At 41.9% G+C, this 27,997-nt stretch overlaps 1 protein-coding gene across 1 annotated transcript; it reads left to right on the top strand.

Moving 5' to 3' along the window:
- The first annotated feature begins 2 nt into the window (after positions 1-2).
- Samd7 (sterile alpha motif domain containing 7) lies at positions 3-26,347 on the top strand. Its single transcript, XM_048346016.1, has 8 exons — positions 3-146; positions 10,328-10,454; positions 12,364-12,488; positions 15,233-15,311; positions 16,370-16,977; positions 17,943-18,064; positions 21,828-21,938; positions 25,971-26,347. The coding sequence occupies exons 2-8, from the start codon at positions 10,354-10,356 to the stop codon at positions 26,163-26,165; spliced, it is 1,341 nt and encodes a 446-aa protein (XP_048201973.1). The 5' UTR covers positions 3-146; positions 10,328-10,353; the 3' UTR covers positions 26,166-26,347.
- Positions 26,348-27,997: the final 1,650 nt, after the last annotated feature.

Here is a 27,997-nt window from a genome sequence, read left to right as displayed (position 1 = left end):
GGGTGAAGTTAACCTTCATTACATCACTTTCAGAAACAATTGTCAGCTGTGCTCTCTACTCAATGCCTAAGAAGTGTCTGAGTTAAGGGACAGAAAGTCTTTGATGCTCTTCCGAACAGCAGTACCCAAACTGGTCTATAAAGGATGTAAGTATACATATCTACACGTATGTACATCTATAAGTATGTACATTTCTTAGTCCTAACTGGGAGTAGGTTTCGCCTGACGTGTGTGTATGTTCTTTATATATACATATATATATATATATATATAAATAAAGAATATTCACCTCTTAAGAAGTGTTAAGTTTATAAATTTTATTGGTTAACAATATGCTAGTGAATAAGTAATCACTTAGGTTATTCAAGAGTAGAAATGATATAACACTCCTGTCAAGTAAATAAACTTTGCCTGGCCTTAGATTTCATTGTTTTAAGTGTGTTTTTTTTTAATTAAAATGAAAATAAAAGGAAGTCTGTTTAAGGTAAAGTCAACACTAAATTGTATATAACTTTTTAATATAAAATAGACTAAACACTTTGTTAAGTGCTTTATGAATTTCAAGCAGATTAAATATCAACCATTGTGTTACCATTGTACATTTTTGTTTTGCTTGTCTTGATCAATACAAGATCTCTTGATGTAGCCCAGGCTGGCCTGAAACTCATAGTCCTCCTTGTGTTTGCCTTCCCAGTGCTGGGGTTGTATGTTTGCCCCTAGCCCTGCTCTACAGACATTATTAATTTTTTTTCTTATTTATTGTCAAAGAGAGGTTACAGTTTCATACGTTAGGCCTTGGGCACATTTCTTGTACTGTTTGTTACCTCCTCCACATTCCCTCCTCCCCCTTCCCTTTCCCCCTTTCCCTCTCTCTCCATGAGTTGTTCGGTTGGTTTACACCAAATGATTTTGCAAGTATTACTTTTGGAGTTGCTTGTCTTTTTATCCTTTGTCTCAGACACTATTAATTTAATGTCTGAGATTACTGTGGTTAACTTCACTCATAAAATTGCATTGATCTGTGAGCCATGAAATATCAGGGTACTTCAGAAGTATAATCAAGGTATTTCAGAAGAAAACCCTAAGGAGCAATCAATAATAATCATAGAAAATGATGTTGCTATGTTTTCATTCAATATTTAAATTGTTATTATAAAGGTAATGTACAGAGCAGTTACAGTTTCGTAAGTCAGATGAGTTTGTTGTTATTTCTTAACACATTCTTTAAAACTAACTATAGTACTTTGTATTCAGTTTAATTATGAGTACTTCTATAATTTCACTTTGATCTATGTGCAAAAATTTGGATAGAATGTACTTTACTTCACAATCTTTTGAAGAAAGTTAACAAAATTTGCACAAACTATATAAGCCCATAATTTATGATAAATCTAAGTAGAAAAGAAATAATAGACTTCTACTTGCCCAATGATGATAGAGGTTTGTCTTTTTAGAAATTCTTTTATTATCTTTAAATAGTTGGACAAAAGGGTTTCAATTCAACTCATCAGTTTATGAGCACAGTGCATCTTCATCGATGTCACGCCTTCCATTGTTCTCCTCTGTCTCTCAAGGTTTGTCGTTTTCATTACAATAATTATGAGCATGCCTGTAGTTTGCAGGAGGCATGGGTGTATATGGCAAACAGCTTTCCAAAATGTGAAGAAGCAAGAGGGAGCAACGGATATGGTTCTCTGTCTTTTACAACACTTTACATGGTATGTGCCAGAAGGCATTCAGACAATTGTCAAAGCTTTGCCTTTAGTGAAAGGTCACTACCTTTAATGTAAGGTCAAGGTCAATGCCAAGTTCTTCAGTGTTAACTGCCCTTATAGACAGTATACATCTCTGGAGTGATAACTTATTTTCATTAATACTCTGTTAATATATTGGAAAATACTTAACTAAAATTAAGTCTAGCTGACTTCTAAAGCACACTGTTAGTGATATTAATTCAAATCAATAGAAAAAAAAGAAACTCTACACTTGTCTGTAACCCTTGGCAGAGATGGGGAGGGGAGGAAGATAGACAGAGTCCCAGAGTAGAAAGCCCACTTGGATGGTGACCAAATAGACTGTGGGTAGGAGGCTAAAGAGGCCTTTGCAGAACATAGTTTGTAGAACTGTTGTTGGGGTACAACTGAGAAAAACTGCCAAGAAACCACAGCTTGGATTGTGAACATTGTTCAAGAGAATATTAACAATGTAGAAGTCTAACTTCCAGCTCAGTTGTTTGGACATTCTCTCTGCCCCTCACCCCCGACCCCAGTGGAAGCCAGGACTTTAGCAAAGTGGGTTATGCAATCGTTCAACTGGATTTAGGTGAAATCTGTTTAGAGCAGCGAGAGGGGACATTTGCCCTGGGTTAGACTGAGCCCAAAGCGGGCATAGTCCCAGCCTGAATTCTCACCATGATGAGGAGGTATAAGCTGAAGTCTTGCAGATATCACAAAGATGTTCCAGGTGACTTTAGTCACTCAGATGATATGAAGCCGTGCAATTCATCTTACCATACATGACCATGATGTATATTTCAGTTGGAAATATCTTCAGTGTACACTTTCATCTGCTTGAAATAAATACTTGAACTAATTTCAGAATCCTGTTATAGTCATTCCAGAAAAGATGTGCATCTGGGGCTGGGAATATGGCCTAGTGGTAGAGCGCTTGTCTCAAATACATGAAGCCCTAGGTTCGATTCCTCAGCACCACATAAACAGAAAAGGCCAGGAGTGGTGCTGTGGCTCAAGTGGTAGAGTACTAGCCTTGAGCAAAAAGAAGCCAGGGGGGGCTGGGGATATAGCCTAGTGGCAAGAGTGCCTGCCTCGGATACACGAGGCCCTAGGTTCGATTCCCCAGCACCACATATACAGAAAACGGCCAGAAGCGGTGCTGTGGCTCAAGTGTCAGAGTGCTAGCCTTGAGCGGGAAGAAGCCAGGGACAGTGCTCAGGCCCTGAGTCCAAGGCCCAGGACTGGCCAAAAAAAAAAAAAAACAAAAACAAAAAAAGAAGCCAGGGACAGTGCTCAGGCCCTGAGTTCAAGCCCCAGGACTGGGGGAAAAAAAGGCTGGGAATATGGCCTAGTGGTAAAGTGCTCATCTCATATACATGAAGCCCCGGGTTCGATTCCTCAGCACCACATATATAGAAAAAGCCAGAAGTAGCACTGTGGCTCAAGTGGCAGAGCACAAGCCTTGAGCATAAAGAAGCCAGGGACAGTGCTCAGGCCCTGAGTCCAAGCCTCAGGACGGGCAAAAAAAAAAAAAAAAAAAAAAAAAGATGTGAATCTGCAGTTAGAAATAGTTCAATTTTTGTTTGTACATCTAGTTTTGCCACAAACTATTTCTGCTCATAAATGTAGTTTAGGTATTCATATAATTATTTTCTTCGTGTGTATGTGTGTATGTGTGTGTGTGTGTGTGTGTGTGTGTGTGTGTGTGTGTGTGTGTGGTGTGTGCCAATCCTGGGGCTTAAACTCAGGTCCCAGACAATATACTTAAGCTTTTATTTTTTTTAATTTTTGCTCAAGGATGGCGCTCTACTAATTGAGCCACAGCTCCCTGTCTCCCTTTTTTGGTGGTTAACTGGATATAAGAGTCATATGGTCTTTCCTGCCTGGGTTGACTTGGAATTGTGATCCTCAGACCTCAGTGTCCTGGGTAGCTAGGATGACAAGTGTGAGCCACTAACATCCTACAATTGTTTTTGAAAAGTTACACACTTCTCTCTCTTTTTTTTGTCAGTCCTAGGGCCTGGGCACTATCCCTGAGCTTCTTCGCTCAAGGCTAGTGCTCCAGCACTTTGAGCCACAGCGCCACTTCCATTTGAGTGGCCAATTGGGAAATAAGAGTCTCTTCAACTTTCTTGCTCAGGCTAACTTCAAACTCTAATCCTCAGGTCTCAACCTCCTGAGGAGCTAGGGTTACAGGTGTGCGTCACCTGCACCCAGATCTCCAATTATTTTTGAAAAGTTATTTCTTGCTGGATATAAAACTAGACGTTTTGTCCTTTTCACTGTAGCTCTGCAAAATTAACATGATCTCTACTCTGCCAGAACAATTTTTCTCCTGTAAGTATTTGAGAATGCAATGCCTTTAGGCATTCCTGTTGGTGTTCCTATTTTAACTATAATTTTCCTTTTGTTATTCTGAAAAACGCTTAAGGAAATGTGAATCCCTTTTGGCATTGATATGCTTTCCACAACTCACAGTTTGCAAAGAATAAGTATCTGAAGCTACTGAAGGTGCTTCATGTCTTAAGTAAAAATCTTCAAAGATGTCTAGCAAGTATGTGTGTATGTGTGTCTGTGTCTGTGTATTTGTGTGTGCTAGTCCTGGGGCTTGAACTCAAGCTGTGAGCTCTCCTTTAGCTTTTTAGCTCAAGGTTAGCACTCTACCACTTGAGCTACACCTCCACTTCTGTCTTTTTGGTGGTTAATTGAACGTAAGAATCTCATGGGCTTTTCTACCTGGGCTGGCGTCAAACCTCCATCCTCAGATCTCAGCCTCTTAAGTAACTAGGATTGCAGGGCATGAGCCACTGGTGCCTGACTTCTACCATTCACTTTAAGATTTGATGTTTATTTTTCTGAAAATGAAGGAAACATTGCATTCCAGTAATGTACCTCTCAATCATAAGAACTTCCCAGATAGAGTAACTACTCAAAATTAAATTCCCTTCAATGTACAGAATCATATGTGCAATATATACAAGCATACAATCTAGCTACATACAATTGCTCAAGGCCAGGATTTGTTGACTCGGATGCACAGGTTTTAATGAACGATTACATTTCTGCTAAGGGGAGCTAAAGGGAATCAAATTAGCACCTGGCTCCTGGGCAGGAGGCAACCGTTCACAAATACCTGCTGAGGCAGCAAGGGCTTTAGTTCATGAACTTCATGTGTTACCACCCCAGCCCTAATCAGTTGAGACAGAATTAGCACTAGCTAAATCGTCTGTGTGCTGTGGGAAGGGTTTTGCTGAGGGTAAGAGTCTGAAGACAGAGATTAAAGAGTCCTCATCTCCCTAAGGTGCTGGACATCCAGGATTAGAGCTGGGTCAGAGAAATCCACCGGGGTGCACACCTAAGCACCATTTGCACTCCCTGCCTGGGGACTGATTACTAGGCACTTTAGTCTTCTATCCCTGCCCATTCAAGAACATTTCCTCCGGAAGCAGCAGTGTGACCTCCGCGTCTTCCTAATTGTCTCCACGTCTCCAATAGAAAGGAATACCTTGAAAATGGGAATGTTATGATTTAAAAACTCACATGATTTAGCACCTTCCAAATGGTGGTTTCGAAGCCACAGAGACTCGGAGCTGTATTTACCTGACTGCTGAAAAGAAAGATCTGAATCAATTTCAAAAACTTGTCTCAAAAGAGATTGGCTGTATTTGCCTTAAAATATAATTCAGTTTAGGGCAGTGCAACTATTCTGTATGATGCACCAATGGTGAACACATGGCATTATAGTATTTTTTTCACAGCTGGGGTTTGAACGCCAGGGCTTCATACTTTGTAGGTACACACTCTAGCATTTGAACCACGTCTCCAGCCCTTTTTGCTCTGGTTATTTTTAAGTTATGGTCTCACTATTTCTGCCACTGTCGCCCTCCTATTTAAAATTCCACCACACCCAACATTTTCTCTTGTGAACTTTTTGCCCAAACTGCTATTCTCCTGATCTCAGTCTCCTGCATAGCTTCAGGGAAAGACATCTACCACTGCGTCTAACTATTGGTGTGGTGGGGGTCTGACTAACTCTTTCTGCAAGGTCTGGCTTCAAATTTCGATCCTCTAATTTCTTCTTCCCAAGAAGCTAGGATTATAGGCATGAGTCATTGAAACTACATTATGCCATTATACTTTTGTCAAACCTATAGAATTTACAGCAAGAGTGAGCTCTACTGTAAACTATAGACTGGATGACAATGATATCAATATAGTTTCACTGATTCTAACAAACATAATATATATTCTTGTCAGGGATGTTAGTAGTAGGGGAGGTTTGATGTGTGTGTGTGTATGTGTGTGTAAAGAGGAGAGTCTATGAGAACTTTGCTCCATCCACTCAGTTTTAATGTCAATGTAAAACTGCTCTCAAAGCCAAGCACCAGTGATTCATGGCTGTAGTCCCAGCTGCTCAGGAGGCGGAGATCTGAGGATGGCAGTTCAGAGCCAGGCTGGGCAGAAAACTCTGTGAGACTCCTATCTCCAATAAACCACTCAAAAAATCTAGAACAGGAGCTATGGCTCAAGTGGTAGAGTATTAGCCTTGAGCAAAAAGAAGCTCAGGGACAACATTAAGGCCCTGACTTCAAGCTCCGGTATTGGCACCCAAATAAACAAACAATAACAACAAAAACACCCTAAAATTTACAGCAGAGTTATCATAGTGTCAATGACTCCTTGTCCTTTCTGGAGATCTCCATGATGTAGAAACATTTCCATAGATATTGAGAATCATTTGCAATTAGGTAAAACACATTGGAAATATAACCAAAATGTATAGATTAGATTCAATTCTCTGACATTGTATAAAGAAGTAACATCAGGCTTAAGAACCATAGGATCAAGAACAGATGGGGAGACTAGGAATGTAGCTCAGTGACACAGCACTAGATTCAATCTCTAGCACCTACCCTGTTCCTCCAAAAGGCATGTGTGGGGCCAGGAATACTATTTTAATAGTAAATTAGGCAAAATTCTTGTTGTTTTGTTTCAGTTCTAGGCCTGGGCACTGTCCTGGAATTTTTGTACTCAAAGCTAGTACTCTACCACTTGAGCCACAGCTGCACTTCTAGTTCTTTGGTGGTTAATTGAAAATAAGCATCTCATGGACTTACCTGCCTAGGCTGGCTTTGAACTTCAATCCTCAGATCTCAACCTTCTGAATAGTGAGGATTACAAGTGGGAGCCACTGGCACCCAGCCAAAGCAGGTAACGTTAATGGTGAATTTTGATGGCAAATTAAGACCTGCTTCTGATGCATCCTTTCTCGTTTGCTTGATCATGTTGAGTATCCTATTTGCTTCATTGAAATCATAACCAATAGTGAAAACTATCTTGCATGCCCCTTCCCAGCCTCACAAAACAGTGTCTGTGCTGAACAAACATGGTGCTTCTTAAGAAAGGTGTTTGTGGTTGTCTAGTGGAATGATCTCTGCAGCACTGGACACTGTAGCTGCTTTCCCTTACACCTGCCCCCTTCTGAGTCCACCTGTAAAGTGGATCAGGTCCTATCTCAGGCCTCTCCACCTCTGCTTCTTAGTCTGAAGCTTTTCTTCCACACCTTAGGAGCTTGCTGAATCTAACATGGTATTGGCCAAGGTGATGGAGAAGTATGCACTCAAGCAATGGCCAACTGAAATTCAGGGCCACCTTTTAGGGTGATTTCTTTCAGGTTCTCCAGTAGGGTTAACCCCTGGTTGATTGCAGTGTTAAGCAACATAGGAACTCACCCTTCCGTGGCTTTTCTCTGGGCCTCCTTTTCCCATTCACTCACTGTGGCTGACATCCTCCAGTTGCCTCTCAAATACACTGCCTGCATGTAAGTCCTTGTCTTAAGGTCTGCGTTGGGACCCCTGAAGTACGACAGCTTGTGTGCCATAACACTTCCATAGGGGAAAGCTGAAGAACAGGTGGTCAGTCCTGAGCAGTGCTTGCTCATCTCCCTTTCTTCCTTCTATTTTTCCTTCTCTTTGCCCCTGATTGGATTCAGATACCTCATCAGATGAAAGCTGCATTTTGGGAAATAGGTTGATTAAGGATTAATTGATATGAAAAAACTACACGTATTTAATACATACAGGTTGGTGAATATATCCACAGCATGGCAGAGATGCCCCATGCCTTTCAAAGTTTCATTGCCACGCTGTGCCTTCATTTCTTGCTTTGTGGTAAGAACACTTGCAGATAAGAACTATTCTATTTTTTCTTTCCTTCTCATTCTTTTCTTTTTCTTGGTGGGACTGGGTCTTGAACTCAAAGCCTCTCACTCTTGCTTAGCTTATTCACTCAAAGTTGGCACTCTACCATTTGAGCCCCATCTCTACTTCTAGCTTTTTTCCTGGTTAAAGATGAGTCTAAGGCTTAAAACCATGATCCTCAGCACTCAGCCTCCTGAGTATCAAAGATTTCAGGAGGGAGCCACTGGTGCCTAGAGCAACCCTGGTTCTCATAGCATTCTGTAACTTCACATCTTACTCACCAACCATTTCATATATCTGCTAGAGACCCTCTAATTGGGGATCCGTAGTTTTTCAAAATGGAGCCCATGTTGTTCTGTTGGGCCCTGGTCTAGAAGAAAGGTGACTAACTGTGCACCAAATATCATGTGGAACATTCCAAATCTAAAGCTGAAGGGCAGTAGTCCCACTAAAACCCCAAGCTTATTTATATGTGACCCAGACTGCCTTCCTCCTTGGTATTCTCACTGCAGCTTGTCCATACCTGGCAGAAATTTTTATTCCACTCCTGGTTGAGCTGTGTCTAATCTCTCTATGGGCTACTACCGGACAGGAAATGACATCTATCTTGCATATATTCAGTGGAGTAAATGAACAAAAAGAACATCATTCTCTGGTGGCTCACACCTGTAACCCTAGCTACTCAGGAAGCTGAGGTCTGAGGATCACAGTTCAGAGCCAGCCCAGCAGGAAGTTTGCGAGGCTCTTATTTCTAACTAACCACCAAAGAGCAGAAAATGGAAGTGTGGCTGAAGTGGTAGAGCATCATAAAAGCTAAAGGACAGCGCTCAGGCCCTGAGTTCAAGCCCCATTAACACACACACACACACACACACACACACACACACACACACACACACACTCAAGAACTTCACAAAAGTAAAGGAGGCATCAAAGTCAGAGTCAGCTATGGTGACCCATTGGTTTGAATTAGTAAGTTTAGATCTGAAAAAGAATTGAAAGAAATGGCTAAATATTTAAATACTATTGTGTCACGACAACAAAAAAGAAACAACAGAAAAATTATAACTGTGTAAAGTAAAACATTTCCTTCTGGATTGCCTTTTTTCATATGTGGTTGGAGTTATCTCAGGTTTTTGTTTGTTTTTGTGCCAGACTTGAGACTCAAGAATGGTATCTGCTTTTGCTCATTGGCTGGACCTGCATTGGCCATGCCTCCAACCAATACTGCTGCTCTGGTTTTCTCTTTTTAAGCTGCCTTTCCTTGTTTTTGTTTTATTTGTGGTTTTGTTTTTGTTTTTGCTCTGGTGCTGGGGTCAAACCCAGGACACTGTGCTTACTAGGTAAGCACTTTGCCACTGAGCTACATCCCACCCTCAGGTTTTTTTTAAGGTAACAATTATGAATGAAGGAGAAGCTAAATGGCTTGACTGCTGTATGTATATTAGTTGAAATTGTTCAAAGGATATTAATTATTAACAAGAAAATATAAGGCAAATATTGTCCTTTAACAATTGTCCCTTTTTTCTGATCACTCAGTTCTGAAGATAAAATGTTCATGCCAGACACTGTGTTTATGTAAACTAGGATATAATTTGATCACGTGTTCTACTTAAATAGTCTCATGCCGTCTGCCTGTATTCACCCTAGATATGTTTTTTAGCCATGAAGATTTTCCCTCTCCATTTTCTGTTTCAATCTTATCAACTATATAGGAATATTTTTCCAAGGCTATAGGGGAGAATTTATGCCTTTGTAACTCCAGAACTATAAGAATCAAAATAAGTTATAAGAAAGGAAGTGGGTACACCTGGATTCTTTCAGAGCTGGTTTAATTTTATTAGTTTTTTTTAATTGTTTGTTTTCTTAGTGTGATATGATACCAAGGGCACATTTATAAAACACAGAGTTCTACAGTTACAGCTGGGTGCTTCCAATGAGTGTGTGTGTGTGTGTATGTGTGTGTGTGTGTGTGTGTGTGTGTGTGTGTGTGCATGTATTTAAAAGCTTGGTATAAACCAGGCACTGGTGACTTGTGCCTGTAATCCTAGCTACTCAGGAGACTGAGATCTGAGGACCACAGTTTGCAGCCTAGGCAGTAAAGTCTGTAAGACTCTAATCTCCAATTAACCACCAAAAAGCTGGAAATGTGGCTCAAGTGATAGAGAGCAAGCCTTGAGTGAAATAGCTAAGAGGCAATACCCAGGCCCTGAAGGTTCAAACTCCAGTACCAGCACAAAACAATACTAGAAAAAGCAGAAACAAACACTATATAGTAGCTAGTCTTCTCAAGTGTTACTGTAATGAGAAGGATTTTCACTGTGCTCTAGAAGAACTCAAATATCTTACACAAAGTAGAGTTATTTATTACTGTACCTGCCTGGATTTTTCTAGAACTCCATCAGAGGCAAGAGATACTAATGGCAAGTCTGGAGATGGCTGTAAACCCTTTCTTGACAGCATCAGGGTCACCGCAGACGCCGCTTGTTCCCTCACCATTTGGACTTCCCACTGTGGACAGGTATTTCTCTCCACTATGATTGCTTAGAATCTGGTTGAAATGACGATCTAGAAATTGAGTCTTCATGACACTGACCCCAGCGTTGTTTTATGGCCTGTCTCAGTGAAATGCAGTGCCATAGTGCCAGACACTGTTCCCTTTACCTTTAGAACTGCTGCTACTCATTTCCCTTGAATTTGTTTGTCTGACTCACTGGGCCAACAACCAGCAAGCACTCAGAAGACAACAGAGTTGTCAAGTGCAAACACTGGTGTTTTATTCACGTAGAGAGCATCCATAATAAAGCACCAAAGACCAAGTAGCTTACATAATTGGACTTGGACTCTCCATTTCTGGAGGCTGGAAATCCAAGACAAAGTGTGTGGTTTCCTGGCTGGCAATCACACATCCCACTGTTTCTCACGTGGCACTTCCTCTAAGTGCAAGGGCAGAGAGACCTCTGGAGCCCTCCTCCTCTTTCTCCTCCTCCTCTACCTTCTTTCTCTTCTTCTTCCTCTTCTTTCTTTTCCTCCTCTTCCTTCTCTTCTCCCTCAGCCCCCTCTCCTCTTTCTTTTGCTCCTCCTCTTTCTCCTCTTCTTTTGTGCCTGTACTGAGGATTGAACTCGAGTCGTGAGCACTGTCCCTTAGCTGTTTCACTCAAGGCAGATTAGTGCTCTACCACTTTAGCCACAGATCCACTTCTACCTTTTTGGTGGTTAATTGGAGATAAGTCTAATGGCTTTTCCTGCCCGGGCTGGTTTCACACCTCGATCCTCAGATTACAGGAGTGAGCCACTTGTGCCTAGCTTCAGTCCTGTAAGTCTGGGACACTACCCTTATGATCTCATTTAACCTTCACTGCTTTCTTAAAGAAAATGTCTTGTCTCCAAATAAAGACATATTGGAAGTTAAAGATTTAACATGATTTTAAGGGGAAATAATTAAATCTATAACATTTGGGTATCCTTGATTTCTAGTGATCAAACCATTTTTTTCCCAGTAACAATGAAATCCTAAGTATTTTGTCTACACGCTCTAACTTTTCTCTATCTGCCCTTCTTTAGAGTATTTTGATTCTTTTTGGTTGGTTTTGTTTTTACTGGTACTGGGTTAACTTAGAACTTGCAGTTGGTAGGCAAGGCTCTACCACTTGAGCCCTGAAGTTTGTTTTTTTTGACATTCTGAAAGGGAAATAAGACTCACTGCTTATTCTTGTCCATGGAGGGTGAACAATAAAGTTGGAGTCAATGAAGACCATTGAAATTTTGTCAGATAAATGAATTATGTGCCCAGATAGTCAATCATGGATCCTTGATAGAAAACTATGTCCATTAAATAAGAACAGAATTTGTGAAGAAGAGAACGTTGATTATAAGAAATCAGAAAGTGCTTTTGATTTGATTGATTTTTTTTCTGAGACATCCTTAACATTTTCCCTTCCTGTTTTCTGACTTCTTGTTGTTGTTAACTGGGCCTTCCTATAGACCTTCCTCCTGATACTTCTCACCGTATTTCCACTGAAGCCAATATAGACTGCAGATATTTGTACTTCCATTTAGAAAGAAATAATAGAATCCTACATGACAATAGGAAATCTTACTGTTTACATGGTCACTGGTCAGTCACGCCTGTAATCCTAGTTACTCAGAAGGCTGAGATCTGATCATTGCAATTTGAAGCCAGCCCAGGCAAAAAAGTCCATGAGATTCTTGTCCCCAGTTAGCTAGCAAAAAGCCAGGAAGTGGAGCTGTGGTTCACATGGTAGAGCACCAGCCCTGAGGAAAGCAGCTAAGGGACAGTGCCCAGGCCCTGAGTTCAAGTCTCAGTACTGGCACATACAAAAATAATCTTACTGCCTTAGCAATGGAACTTCTGTACAACTCTGACCTCAATTTACCTATTTTATATCTTTTTTTTCCCTTCCATCTAGAGATGTCTTGTCTTCTACCATAGCTTCACCTGACCCAAGGCAATTTTGTGTTCCTTCTCAATTCAGCTCTTCTGTTCTACCAAATGCAAATATGCCACATCTGTTGTCCAGTTGTGTCTACTCAGGTATGATCATTTGATGTTTAATCTGCTGTCCTGTAAAGAGGATTTTAGTGCTCAATGGAGAGCTTTAGGCTTTTCATTTCTGCAGTGGCCACTCGGGTTCATATCATGGTGCCATCACCTTGTGATTAAGTGTGAGTTGCGTATCTCCTTGAAGCATCAATGTACTCAGGAGTAAATGCAGAGTTGTACAATCTCACAACAGTGGGTTAGGCAGTTAGTACAGCCTGGACTGGGTTGGGCTGTAGCTCAGTAGTAGACTTGGACTTCCACTTGGCTCTATCTATGACAGTGAGCACCCCAGCACAGGCCACATCTGAAACTAGACTCAACTCATGGAGCAGGGAAGGGCCAAAGGAGACTACTTAAGTGTCCTGAGCAGCTAGGATCACAGGCATGAGCCACCAGGGTCTGGCTATTACTAGTAAATTAATGAGCTCTACTCATATGGTGCAAAGTGAGTATAAGAAATAAGGTTTTGCTGGGTGCTGACGGCTCACATCTGTAATCCACTCAGGAGTCTGAGATCAGAGGATCACGGTTCAAAGCCAGCCAGGTAGAAAAGTCCCTGTGCCACTCTTATCTCTAATTAAGTCAAAAACCAGAAGTGGGGCTGTGGCTCAAAGTGATAGAGCACTAGCCTTGAGCAAAAAGAGTTCACAGACAGTGTCCCATGTTCTAGCCCCATGACTACCACCACCAACAAAATGAAATAAAATTTGTTCAAAGTCATTTATCCTCTTGTGGGGAAGAATAATTTGCATATGTAAAATTGTCACTGCACAAAGCTGTACAGGTTAAGTATAGTTTATACGCTCATCACTCTTATAGTCTGGAAACTTAGATTGCCCTGTGAGGTATTAGTGCAAATAAGAGTAAAGGATTAGAAATGTTTCAGTAGTTTGATGGTGTTATTTTATGTCTGTCAATTCTAATAATGTGAGGTTGTGCTTGTTTTGTCCATTTTAATTTCAATTTCCTAGAAATTTTTCTGTTGCATTTTTGAAATAAAATATTGCTCCCTGGTGGGTTGGGAGTATAAAAGGAAAAAAAATATTTAAAGATGGTCCTTCACCATGGATAATTTGAAAAATATCAAGATACAGATCCAAAGGCAGGGTCAATCAATACAGCACGAAAATACCAGCGAAAAGTAGAGCCTTGAAGCCAGCATGGCTTACACCAGTAATCCCAGCACAGCTTAGAGGGTTTGAGTTCAAGGCCACACTTGAGTACATGGAGCATTTGAGACTAGTCAGACTCTACAACAAGACCTTATTTTAAAACAAGCAAACAAAAATAAAATAGTGAAGAAAAAAAAAGAGCCTCGCAAGGCTGCAGTAGCTTATACTGTAATCCTAGCTACTCATGAGGCTGACTTGAGGATCTCAGTTCAAAGCCAGCCTGTGAGGAAAGCCTGAGGGCAGGGAAGCCTGTGAGACTCTTATCTCCAACTAAACACAACACAGACAGACAGACAAACAGACAGACAGACAGAGGGGGAGGGGCATGGGCAGGCAGAAAGGAAGGAAGGAAGAAAAGCTGAAAGTAGAGCTGTGGCTCAAGCAGTAGAGCACTAGCCTTGAGCCAAAAACACTCAAGGACAGCGCCCGGTCCTGAGTTCAAGCCCTAGGACTGTCGCGTGCGCATGCGTGCACACACACACACACACACACACACACAAATACAGCCTACTACTGTTCAGGGTATTTTGGAAGGCTGCCATGAACAAAAGGATATAATTTCTGCCTAACTCCATTGGTAAACTACCCTGGAAAATGTGTTTTGCTGGAGATATACTGAAAAGTCCACAGAGAACTTAGTGTAACTTTATCTACTTAAGTCTTTATTGCACCAATTTTCTATACATCAAGTAACATTCTATTTAAAAAGGCAACTAATTTTTGGACAAAAGAAGCAGTGATTTTTACTTCAAAAGCAAAAGATCAGGATACTGGGTAAAATACTTCAGATAGGAGAAATAAGGTCATGTAGCACGATCTATTATGTAACAGATGCATATAGCTTGTAATGATGTACTATGCACTTGCACATTGTCAAGAAGGTAGATTTCAAATGTTCTCAGTACAAGATAAGGATAAATAGGAGATGTCAGATAGGTCAATTAGCTTGATTTAATCATGCCCCATTGTATACATGTATCAGAATACTACTTTGTACTTTGTTGTATTTCCATAAATACAACAACTACATAGGACAGAAGAAAGACATAACAGAGATACAGAGCTATTTTTTTATTTTAAAGTATAGCAGGGAAATGTCACCAATCATAGGGCCAACAATCCAAGAAAAGAATCAAGTTTAGCTAGTACCAATGGATTACATCTGTAATCTTAGCTACTCAGGAGGCTGAGATCTGAGCATTATTGTTCACAGCCAGCCTAGACCGACAAATCCATGAAACCTGATTTTCAATTAAGCAGAGAAATAGCTCAACAGCTGAAAGTGAGAGCACATAGCCCTGAGTTCAAGCCCCTGTATGTGCGCATGCATGCGCGCGCACACACACACGCACATGCGTGCGAAAGCATAAGTTATCTAGCATTTATCATGCTTCTTCCCAAGTCAATCTAAAATCCTGAGCATCAATAACTTGATATCATTTCCAACACTGTGCTCTGCTGTGGGTTGTTGCTGTGTTGCAGAATGTTTTAAATAATTTTATGATTTTCAAATGCATGATTTCAATTTGTTTGTGGGATGAGATGGTGGTTTTTTTGTTTAAGGTTGGAGCATTTTACCACCTGATTCTATAAAGGCAGTGACCAGAAGAAATGAAATCATTCAAAGGCATCCTATTGCCAGGTAACTTAATGATATTGTCTTACTTAGTTTTCTGTGTGTGTGGTATATATGTGTGTGAATATATTTTCTTATATTCCATATGTAATGTTATATGTATAATATACATTTATGTATATGTAATTATATTACATAAAATAAACAAATATATGACATACCAAAGCATTCACATACATATACATACATACCCTGATTGATTATTAAAAGTATATTCACAGGTTCCAAAAAGAAAACATGCAAAAATGTTTACAGGTAGGTAAACCATAAAAGCAAGATTAGAAAACCACAAAGTGCAGCTAAGCATGCTATTAGCTTACATAAATAACTTTAGCTCTGTCCAAAGATAGGATCCAAGTTTGCCAGCCCCACATGAGACCATATCAGCCAATCCCAGACAACATCACATCTGCTCAACAGTGGCCTTCCCTTGTAGCTGGAAAGAGAAAGAAAAGCAAAGCAATAGTGACGAGGGTATGGCTTCATGGAGAGAGAAGATCATGTTCACTGAACACTAAGGGGTCATAGTGGGAACCAATAAGCAAAAACCAGTAAGTCTCCCTTTCCCACTTTCCTCTGACAATTTATTATCATGTAGACTGTCATTGATTAATCGCCTCTTAGGGCCCACTAAGAGTATACTGAAGGGTGGAAAAGAAGCTCTTCCTGATGCCTTAGTTTCTTTGAGAATTCATGTCTGGCAAGAAACTACCCTGTGCCTCGTTGCCAGGCCCCCTAGTACGTCTGCGCCAGGTATGTGAGGGAACTCTGTTCTTATTGCTGTGGGATTTCTGCGATGGCACTCAGCCACACCTTTCCACTCCTGAGCCTCCCCCAAAGCCAGCTGCCCATTGGTGTGGTGGGAGCTTCCTGTTTCCACAAAACAACTTCAGTGAAACAGTATGAGGACGCAGGAAAAGCTTTCCTTCTAATCTCTATTATACTAAGGTTATCATGTTTAATGGTTTGAAATTCTATTTAATTCTACCTCTAATGGCTAAAATGAAAACTATACCTCTAATGGTATTCTTAAGATAGTATAAAGCATATTGCTTTGTTTTTAGGGATGAAATGGAAATGTATGCTATTTACCAGCAAAGGAGAATGGAAAAAGTTAATCCCAAGCGACTAGCTGGCCTCGGGGCGCCATGCCTCTATGGGCCCAGCGGCCCAGCCCCCTACCATGGCAGGACCATGCTTCCTGCCAGGGACCTGCATTTTCACAGAAGTGCCATGAGAAGAAACCCCATGCTAGTGGCAACCAGACCTCACTTTATAGAGAGCTGGGAGCAGAAGTGTCAGCTCAGAAGAGGTGCAGGGCATCCAAAACCTCTAGGCAGCCATACAGAAAACTCCAAAAGCCAAGCAGAAGAAAATATCCTGGTCCAGACACATGCAATTCCCTCTGAACAAGAGGAGTATGAAAAAGAGCCAGAAACCGAACTATTCCCCGATGAGAAGTCAGGTGAAACCAATGGAAAGCCAACCACAGCTGGGGACTGCCACTGTGGAGTCGATCAGCCGGGTCTCGGAAAACCCTGGGGAGGCCCCACTATGCTTCTACACACGAAGGCTATGGATGGGGGGGAAAACAAGCCTTCGGAGCAGGGGTTGGAAGCCTACACTGAAAAGGATGGGATTTGTGCTCCCATTTCTCACCTGTCTCTACCAGGTGAGTGTTTAGAGGTTAAAGGCCAACTTCACGAGTGGCAGGTCGTCAAATTCTTCCCTCCTTATACAATTGTGAAACTATAACCACCATCCCTCTTTTTCTTCACCCCTTGTTTTCTTAACCCTGCTTAAAATAACCCGTTCTTGAAGTCACTTCCTTAGTTCACTTGTAATAAGCCATGCTAGTGATTAGTTGCTATTTAAATATGTCTGCTGTGTGTAGAGATCTCTCAAAAAAGGTCTGAGGTGAGTATAAGGAAGTATATGGGAACTACCAGAACTTTTATGAAAAAATTAATTGAATTTACTCTTAATTTTTTAACCAAAAAAACCCACTCAGGGTTGTGGGGTTGTTTTGTTTTTGTTTTTTTTTTTTGGACAAAAGTATATAGATATTTTCTTTATATCTAAAGGTAGAAAAGTAGGCAGTTAAGCAAGACTCTTAGCTTTTAGAGCCATTACTGCTGTCGTTCTGTCTCATTGAAAATTGTTAACATGCTGCTACCAAAAGTAGCACTAAAGTCCTCTAGGAAAAAATATTTAATTTGTTTCTCTTGTGCTGGTACTGGGATTTGAACTGAGGGCCTTGTGTTCTTGCATACTTTTGTTTGTTGTTTTTTTGGAGCCCTATAACCCTAGCCACTTGGGAGGCTGAGATCTGAAGATTGATGCTCACATCTGGGCAGAACAGTCTGAGACTCTTATCTCTCATTGACCAGCACAAAGCTAGAAGTGGGGCTGTGGATCAAGTGATAGAGCTCCAGCCTTGAGCAAAATAGCTGAAGGACAGAACCTAGGCCCTGAGTCCAAGCCAGAGTACCTGCAGAAAATTAAAAAAAAAAACAAAACCACATATACAACAGATCACTCTGTGGAAATTCACATAACTAAAAAAAGCCTGTGTTCTAAGCTTCCTCCTTTTCTGGGAAATTTTGTACAACAATGTGATTGCCTTTTGTTCTAAAGGAGCACATACACTGACTACATCGGGAGAAAACCTGTCTTTGGATGAAGATATTCAGACATGGACCGTGGACGACGTACACAACTTCATTAGCAACCTTCCAGGTTGTTCAGACTATGCCCAGGTGACATAATATTTAAGTATTCTCATAACATGAGAACAGCTTGGAAGATAGGCCCTGCATAATGAGTTTTGTTAAACTGACACATTGACCCCAGAGAGGATTCCTTGCTCATTTCCCCTCCTTTTATGTCATTGTAACCCTCTTTCCACAGAGGGACCTTTGACTGGTGGATGTGGGTCATGTGGCCAGTGTTAGGGGCAGTCCCAGCTGGGAAAATCAGTGTAAGGCCTTAGTTTGTGTCCAATCAAGACCACTGAGAAGTAAGCATTCTACTAATTAGAAGGAGGGTCAGCATGCACAAAGAATGGAAAAGCCTGCTGCATTCTTTTTCATGCATGTAGCAAAGTTTTTTGAAGTACATAGTGTGCATCAGAACTTTGAGGATATCTATCCTAAATGAAATATATATTTCAGCTGGGTGCCAGTGGCTCATACCTGTAATCCTAGCTACTCAGGAGGCTGAGGTCTGAGGATCATGGTTTGAAGCCAGCCTGGACAGAAAAGTCCATGAGACTCTTATCTCCTCCAGTTAATCACAGAAAAAGCCAGAAGTAGAGCCATGGCTCAAATGGTAGAATGCTATCCTCAAGCAACAGAAGCTGAGGGACAGCACCCAGGCCCTGAGTTCAAGACCCAGGACTAGCAAAGGGAGGGAAGGAAGGAAGGATATGCTTCATTACTCAAAGGGACAGGAAGCCACTCGGTCTGAAAAATAGGAAGCCCACTGTTTTATTATTTGAATGCATTTATTTTACTTTTATGGTCCTGAGGATGGAACCCAGGTCCTTGCACACACTAAGCAAGTGATCTACTAGTGAGCCAGCCTCAACTATTTTTAAATTCTACATTTATGCTGTAATAATGTGTATGAAAATAAACATACATATAATTCCATCTGCTAGACTGATACTTTTGAAAAGTTTCAATGAACTGTCAAGACAGATGGGTTGAATATTATACTCATTTATGTGGTAAAAATTATCATGGCTGGTAAGTTTTTGAAGTTTATGTCAAAACTACATATTTATGTATTTAGTTTATCTTTTTTCTTTTTCTTTGTTTTTCTTTTTCTTTGTGCGTGTGTGTGTGTGCGTGCGTGCGTGTGTGCTGGTACTAGGGCTTGAACTTCAGGGCCTGGGCACTGTCCATTAGCTTTTTCACTCAAGGCTGGTGCTCTATCACTTGAGCACAGCTCCAGTTCTTGCTTTTTGCTGGTTAATTGGAGATAAGTATTTCATGGACTTTTCTACCCAGGCTGGTTTTGAACTTTGATCCTCAGAACTCAGCTTTCCAAGTAACTAGCACAGACTTGCACCACCAATGCCTGGCAAAAACACATTTTCAAACAATTTGTGTGAGCATTGAGTGCCTGATACTGGTAGATGCTAAATGTTCTATACATGCTAAATTCATCATTTACATAACTCAATAAAGTATGAACCCATCAGCCAAATAAGGTAAGCAAAAACACCAGGAAATGGGCCAGGAATGTGGCCTAGTGGTAGAGCGCTTGCGTAGCATGCACGAAGCCCACATAAAACAGAAAAAGTCAGAAGTGGTGCTGTTGCTCAAGTGGTAGAAAGCTAGACTTGAGCAAAAGGAAGCCAGGGACAGTGCTTAGGTCCTGAGTTCAAGCCCCAGGACTGGCAAACAAAAAAAACAAAACAAAACAAAAACAAGAACTACCCACCAGGAAGTCTTCCCTGTGTTGCTTTAAGCAGGAGAGGGAGGTGAGAATAGAACAGTGGAACCTGTTGAAATTGCAAAGACAAGCCATTTAAAAAGCAGTACTTACAAAACCATTTGGTGTAAACCAATTGCACAACTCGGGGGGGAGGGGGAGAGGGGAAGGGGGGAAATGAGGGAGGAGGTAACAAGTAGAACAAGAAATGTACTTATTGCCTTTCATATGAATCTGTAACCCCTCTGTATCACACTTTGACAATAAAGAAACAAAAAGAAGTAGAAGAAGAGCTGGGAGCATGGTGGAGGGGGTGAGTTTGTTAGGATACAACATGTATATATATGGATATATCACAATAAACCCCAGTGGACTAAATAAGTTAATAAAAAGAGAGAAAAAGATGAAGAAAGAAAGGATAAAAGAGAAAATAAAAGGGAAAAGGGAAAGATTAAAGGGGTGGGGGAGGAAGAAGGGAAGCTGTGCAATGGTGGCTCATGACTATAAACCCAGCTACTCAAGAGGCTGAGATCCAGAGGATCACAGTTCCAGGCCAGCCGGGTCAGAAAAGTCCACACTTCAAGTGGTAAAGTGTTAGCTGTGAGCAAGCAAGCTGAAGGAGACTGAGTTCAACAGCCAGGACTGGCAGCTCCGCTCACACCTGTAATCCCAGCTGGAGGTCTTAGTTCCAAGCAGCCCTGGGAAAGTTAGTAATACCTCATAAGTTGAGCATTCAAGTACACAGCCATCATTCCAGTTACTTCAGAGAGTAGGTAGGAGGATTGCAATCCAAGGCCCATCACAGGGGGAAAAATGAGATAGTACCTGGAAAAAAAAAAGCCAAAAAAGGTCTGGGGATGGCTCAAGTGGTAAAGCACCCACTTAGCAAATGCAAAGCCCTGAGGCTCAGAACCCCAGTGACAACCATAAATAAATGATTGCTAGATAGATAGATGACAGACAGATGTGACTCTGCTTCCATTAATCAGCACAATAGGAGACTATGTCTGCTTTTAGGTTTATAGCTCAAACGTTGAACTCTGTCTACTGGTTTCTTCCTTTGTATTTTTTTTAAATTGGGAAGCTGTCTGCTCTGCTGAAAACAAGGCAGAACACTGTGGGATCTAAAGTTGGAGGAGGGTGAGGAAGACTTAAAATAGAAGGAAAGCAAGCCCCAAGCGAATATGGAAAGCTTGCAGCAGGTGAAATTTGGACGCCACAAACCTGTGGTTGGTCCTACCATCTGTCCTAGAATCTATGCACCTGCAGCTCTCCAGCCTTGGGACGAGATGGGGCACCATTGCATTCATTGCATTCACTCTGTCCTCCCCATTTCCGCCTCCCACATAGCTGGGATGACGGGCTTGAGCCTCAGGCTTCCAGTGACCTTTCCTCTTCTCACTCCACATAGAAGTCAGTAAAGACGTTGCATCTCTCAATAGCAGAGATGGCATTCATGATGCTTTTTATCCACATCCTTTTATTCAAGAGCATTTCTCCACTTGTTGATTTATCCAGCAATGTTTACTGTGTGTCTACCATATACCATCATGGCTCAGGGGAGCATAAGGGATAAATAAGACCTCAAATAATAACTGGGCCAGGTTACAATTGAGTCCCATAAACAGATTTATAGTTCACTCCAAAGGTGTTTAAGAATATGAAAAATGTGCCACTGGGGCACAGAACAGTGAGCCACTAAAAATAGGAAGTTTCGTAAATGTCTATACCATCCTCTAGCAGTCCTAATGTTTCCTACAACACTGAAATGTCTGTATAGAGAATAAGAACTTTAAAAAATACACCAGTGACTCGTGCCTGCAATCCTAACTTCTCAGGAGGATGAGATTTGAGGATCATAGCACAAAGCCAGTCTAGACAGGGAATCCCCAGAGACTTTGTATCTCCAATTAACCACCAAAAAGTCACAAGTGGTGCTGTGGCTCAAATAGTAGAGCCTGTGTTAAGTGGAAATAGCTAAGAGACAGCGCCCAAGCTGTGAGTTCAAGCCCCAGTACCAGTGGGGGGAAGGGAGAGTAAAAGAAAGTACAAATCTAACATACACCTTTTGTATGTCACCAGGTATTTAAAGATCATGCAATCGATGGGGAAACTTTACCATTGCTCACAGAGGCACATCTTCGAAGCACTCTGGGCCTGAAGCTAGGGCCAGCACTAAAAATTCAGTCTCAGGTATGGTGATTTCACATGACTTCCTTCCTACATATTAGTGGTGTGACACTTAAGGGAAGTGTGTTACCTTTATGCTGCTGTCACAGAAATGACACTTTTTGAAGCCTCTTTGTTAGCTTTTCCCCTGGTGTGACTATAAACTAGGGACATGATAAAAGCAAGGGCTTCTGGATAGGAGGAACCTCAATGGTCCAAGGGTGGGCTGGTCAATGTTCACAATTAGGTCACTCTGACAACGAACAAATAGCCCAGGGCTAGTGATCACACCTGTTCATGGAGCTGCTCAGGAGGCTGAGAGCTAAAATGCTAGACTGGAGGCATGGCTCAAGTGGTAGAGAGCCAGCTGAGCAAACACACTGAGCAAGTATGAGGCCCTGAGTTCAAATCTTAGTACTAGCAGGGGCTAGGGGAGAGAGGGGAAAAAAGAACCCTAGTGAATAGCATTTGCCAGTGTCTATGATGCCGATTACTTCTAAATGACAATCCCCCTAATGTCACTGAAAAAGGAATGGGAAGTGCATAGCAGCCTCCCATCTGAGAGTAATTAGGTACATCACATTTCAGATGCAAATAACCTGAAGGACATGGATACTAATTAATAATAATACTAATGGTGTCAAATTGAGTACAAAGGACTAAAAAGTGATGAATCTTTTAGTATTACTTTCATTTCCAATAGAATTAATTTAATTGCGAGTATATTTAAGTTTTCATGTTGGCATGTTTCACGATTGGCTTGCAAACCTCCCAAAACCTGATCGTTGTTTCTGGCGAGCTGGAGCTAGCCCCCTCCAAGCCATGCCTTCCTCCACCCCACTGCTGTCTCCTGGAAGCCACCATCATCTGTCTCGGATTCCTGTGTGGGCCCTCGAGGTGCTCTCCTTGCCTCTGTTCTTGCCCGCCATAGTCTGTTCACAAAACGCCAAAAAAAGTGGTCCTTTTTCTACATCAGTCAGATCAGGGCACTCTGCTGCTCAAAACTCTGCAATAGATCTCCATTTCCTTTTTTTTTTTTTTAATTTGCCTATTTTTTGTGCTGATTCTGGGCCTTGAACTTGGGGCTTCAACAGTAGCTTAGCTTGTATTCTTTTCACTCAAGGCCGGCACACCATCACTTGAGCCACGCTTTCACTCCCAGCTTTTGCTAGTTAGTTGGAGATAAGTGTCTCTCAGATTTGTGTGCCCAGGTTGGCTTTGTACTTGGCCTTTCAGTCTCAACCTCCTGAATAACTAGGATTACAGAGGTGAGCCACGGGTCCCAGGCTTCCATTTTCTTCTGAGCCAACCAAAGTCCTCTATCATCAGTGTTCTCCACTACCCCCCATCATTCTGGCCTTCTGACCTCGCCTTCTACTTTTCCCCCTTCAGTATCTCGCCCACTCACCCTGGCTACTCAAATGCTTCAGGCATGCTCTGGGCCAAATCTTTCCACACTGGCTTTTCTTTCTTTCTGGAATATTTCCACCCAATGAATCCATTCTTGACTCCCTCACCTCCAACTTTGCTCAAGTGTTTCTCCACTAAAGCCTGTCCATTCCCCATACATGATCTTGATGCCTTTTCCTTTTCCCATATGACAATATTGCCTTCAATCATCCATGTTACCTATTTATTTGATGTTCACTATTTATTTCTGTTTTCTCTCTACCCCCATTAAACATAAGCATCAGGAGATAGGGAGCTGTATCTCTTTGGTGGACTGATATATCCTGAAAAATGCAAGTCCCACCATAGGTTAATAATTTCCCAGTGCTGATGGCTCACACCTGTAATCCTCGCTACTCAGAAGACTGCAATCTGAAGACTGAGGTTCGAAACCAGCCTGGGAAGAAGTCCATTAGACTTCTCTTTCCAATTAATCACCAAAAAAGCCAGAAGTAGAGCTGTGGCTCAAGTGGTAGAGTGCTAGCCTTGAGCAAAAAAAAAAAAAAAAGCTTAGAGACAGGGCTCAAACCTTGAGTTCAAGCCCGAGGACCAGCCCCTCAAAAAGGATCATTAATTATTATTTTTGAAAGAATGACCTTCACAAAAATGAACCCAAAAAGCAGCAACTAATTTGCCCCATAGTTTATGCAAGATGGAACCTATTTACCATCATAAATGTGTGTGCCAGGAGCTAAGATTTCAATACCTCCTATTCTTATTTATCTTAGAGAAATTTAGGGTCAAAATTTCTTTCTAGCATGACTCAGGAGGCTGAGATCTGAGGACTGCAATTCAAACCCAGCCTGGGCAGGAAAGTCAGTGAGATTCTTATCTCCAATTAACCAGCAAAAAGCTAGAAGTGGAGGTTTGGCTCAAGTTTGTAGAGTGTTAACCTTGAGCAAAAAAGCTTAGGGACAGTGGTTAGGCCCAGAGTTCAAGCCCCAGTAATGGCGTGTGTGTGTGCGTGTGTGTACACGTACACACGCACACACACAGTACTTGATAAGGTAAACACTTTAATGTTTCTATTGGTATTCTTGTATTACTCTGTTTTAAATCTTTGAATCATTTTAGAGACAGTAAAGTTACAAAGATAATAGTGAGAATTCACTCAGCTTTTCCTAATATTAACCTCTAATAAAATGTGACACAATTGTAAACATTAAGAAATTGATATTGATACAATAATTTTAAGTGATTGTCTTTAATGAAGGTGCTAAATCTAATGGCGTAATTACAAGGATAGTTCATGGGTGGGGCTTTTTTTCCCCTCAAATTGAGTATTCTCTAACTTCAATTTATGGCTCCTTTGGGGGCTTCCCCTCTGGTAGTACCCACCTTCATGAAGCCCAAGTGAGCAATTACAGTCTTCTGCCAGGATGAAGGAACTGAGTCCCCTTAGAAGCCACGCTGATGGTAGTCATCAATCAAACAGGACAGGCACGGGCTACTTGGGACTAGGAACTGAAATAGCAGATGTAGAAGTTCCAGAAGGTGAACAGGCAGGCATTCATCACTGGATAAGGTAACAAAGTCTCAATCTCCAAGCAGGTGGCAAGACGCTTATAGCCAGAAGGGGCAAGAAGAAAGATGCCCACAGGCACACCCAGGACAAAAACTCAGAAAATGGACCTGAACTTGGAGTACAAGGAGAAGGGTGGGAGAAGAATAAAAATTGCTAGGGTTTTGGAATTCTCTCACATATGATCAGAACAGAGGCAGCTTTGGAGTTGACTTCTGTTCCATCCAAGATTAAGTTTGTAGAAAGGACAACTGAAGTCCATGACAGGACCTAGAGGTTATTGTTTTAAGTGAGCCCCCACACTCTAGAGAAGCCTCCTCCTTTATGTCTCAGTGGTAATTAGGACAAGTTAGCTGTTAGTAACTACAGGACCTCTTGAGACCATTGGTGAAGGGCATGAGTGGGGAGTGATTCTGGGGTAAAATCACCACAAGGGCAGATGAACCACAGCAGAACCAGGTAGGGGAATTGGAAATCCACTGCTGAAAACACTTTCACTTCGATGGAAGACCACAGTGCCTAGCATAAAGGCACATGTCTTTAATCCCAGCTATTCTGGAGCCCTATTCTGGAGGCAGAAGCAAAAGAATGGAGAGTTATCTTAATGAAATGGCATCTCCCTACCTGGTAAAGGCAGGTCTCCCTAGAGGAAAGATATGAGACTCTCAAGATCATTGGACAGCCTGGAACCATATCAGTCCCCAGACAGAATCAGAGCCTGCAAGAGCTTTCCATGTGTCCTGTAGCCCTTCTGTTTGGAGCCCTGGAGCTCACCTCTGGGGTCTAATCAGTCCACATGTCATGTGTAAGTCTTTCAGGGGCAATGGAAGGGCCCTCAAGCTCAACTGCTCAAGGCCATGGTGATGTGATGTCTAGGGGTCTCCATGCAGGACCATTCAAGGCCATGGTGAGGGAGGCAGAACCCCTGTGGAGGGACCTTTGCCCAAATCACCTAGCCAGGCTCTTTTTCTCTTCTTACCAGAGTTATGACCCTATCTGAATATAGATTCTCCTGGATGCCTTCAGTCAAGGAAGACTATTGAAAGACTGTAGACTTAATTCCTATCATTGTTTTATCTTCAAAGGTATCTCAGCATGTGGGAAGTACCCTCCTCAAGAAAATGCCCTCGTTTCCTATTCACAGGAGACAGGCATGTGCTCAACCAGCAGATCCATCTCCTCCTGTGGATTTTAATTCCTGGAATGATACATTGAGCACACCTTCTCCCCAGGATACAATGCTTCCTAAAAGAATTGAAAGAGACAACATGAGAAGTTAAAGGAAGTCCTCAAGGAGCAAGAACAGTCGTGGCCAGTTTTCCAGAGTCTAAGATGATATCAAGGGCATGCCAGTGTTTCCCAGAACACATGGAGGGCAAGCAGGAGGGAAAGCTGGCCTTTCTGGACCTGTCTTGGAGGCCTTTCCCACTTCCTATGAGGGCAGAAGTGACCTAATCACCAGGGGCTGAAGAAAATGAAGGAGAAAATTTGCACCTCAGGAAAGCTACAGTTCTTGTGAGGAAGCCTCTGAAGAAGCTGAAGTTTCTACTTCCCTTCCCTCACTTCCTCTCCCCCAGCCCTGATGGAGAGAAAAGGCTGAGATGTAGAGAAGACAGAAGATCAAGGGGGAGAATGGAGAGAGGCCCAAGAGGCCCCCACCTGCTGGGGGAAGGTGGCTTCCAACCTAAGTAGATCCGGTTGGGAACAGGCGAAGCCTTCACTTTAAAGTTCCGAGCTTTGACTATGTGTTCCCCGGGGCTAGGAATTTCATTTCTAAAATGAAGCTATATAATATATAAAAATGAAACTATAAAATGACGAACCATGTCTAGCGGACTCATCATAAAACAGGGAGATAAAAAGCACTAGTCATCACCTCAGATTTTATCTACAGAGTTGAGAAGCTTTATCTCTGCCCCAGCAGGTTGGAACTGGCAGAGGGGGAGGGAAGAATTAAAGTGGTTTTCTGCTTGTATTCTACGTAGGGTCCCACTCTTCCAAGGCCATGCTTGAGAGGATGCCTCTGAAGGGACATAGAAGAAAATGGGAGCAATTTGCTTAAGATTGGCAAATGGCCATGAGGAAGACTTCCTACTCCACATCCTCTGGAGTGGAAATTTTGAAATTTTAACCATGAGAATGTTGTTTCTGTTTGAAGAATCTTACATTTAAAATGAACAAAGTTCAGTAGGCAGACTTCAAGTTATCTAAACAAGCTGGGTGCTAGTAGTCTCACGCCTGGAATCCTAGCTATTCAGGCAGCTGAGATCTAAGGATTACAGTTCGAACCCAGCCCCCACAGGAAAGTCCATGAGACTGTTATTTCTAATTTTTAATTTTAATTTCTAATTTTTCTGATTTCTAGTTAACCACTAAAAAGTGAAAGTGGAGTTTGGGCTCAAGTAGTAGAGCACCATCCTTTTAAAGCAGAAAAGCTTATGAATAATACCCAGATCCTGAGTTAAGCCTCAGTATCAGCACCACAAAAAAACAAAAAATAATCCCCAACAATTCCTCTTCCTAGTATCATTGTGCTGTCCCCTCCCTTGGAACCTGGGCCTCCTGAGTCCTCTCTAATGAATGAGACGATGAGGTCATTCTTGGATAAGCCAGCTTCCACGTCTCCTGGAAGTCCTATGGAAAGCTCACATGATCAGACCTGGGACAGTTCTTTTTTTTTTTTTTTTTTCTTTTTTTGTCAGTTGTGGGACTTGAACTCTTGGCCTGAACACTGTCCCTATGCTCTTCAGCTCAAGTCTAGTACATTACCACTTTGAGCCATAACACCATATCCCGTTTTCTGGTGGTTGGAGATAAGAGTCTCACAGACTTTCCTGCCCGCTGGCTTTCAACCGCGATCCTCAGATCTCAGCCTTTCAAGTAGCTAGGATTACAGGCATGAGCCAGTGGGGCCTGGCCCTGGTGATGGTTCTTCTGAAGCCTGCCAACAGCTACACACTGTTCAGGCATCTGTATACATCTGTATGCATCTGTAACTCCAGTCCACAGTGCGGTGGCAGCTCATAAGAGACGCTGAGCCAGAGGCTCCCGCTAAGCCACTTGGAGACCTTCAGCCCACAGACACAGAGATCACAAATGCACATTGTTTATA

The sequence above is a fragment of the Perognathus longimembris genome, chromosome 5 (assembly GCF_023159225.1).
Source record: "Perognathus longimembris pacificus isolate PPM17 chromosome 5, ASM2315922v1, whole genome shotgun sequence".
Lineage (NCBI taxonomy): Eukaryota > Metazoa > Chordata > Mammalia > Rodentia > Heteromyidae > Perognathus > Perognathus longimembris.
Note: the sequence above shows the minus strand (reverse complement) of the source record. Positions and strands in the feature narration are given on the sequence as shown.

Bases quoted from the DNA above. Each gene is read 5' to 3' on its own strand.
- Samd7 (XM_048346016.1), top strand. From the start codon at position 10,354: ATGGCAAGTCTGGAGATGGCTGTAAACCCTTTCTTGACAGCATCAGGG. The intron at 10,455-12,363 runs GTATTTCTCTCC...CCTTCCATCTAG, and splicing joins GGACTTCCCACTGTGGACAG to AGATGTCTTGTCTTCTACCA. The intron at 12,489-15,232 runs GTATGATCATTT...TTTTTGTTTAAG, and splicing joins GTCCAGTTGTGTCTACTCAG to GTTGGAGCATTTTACCACCT.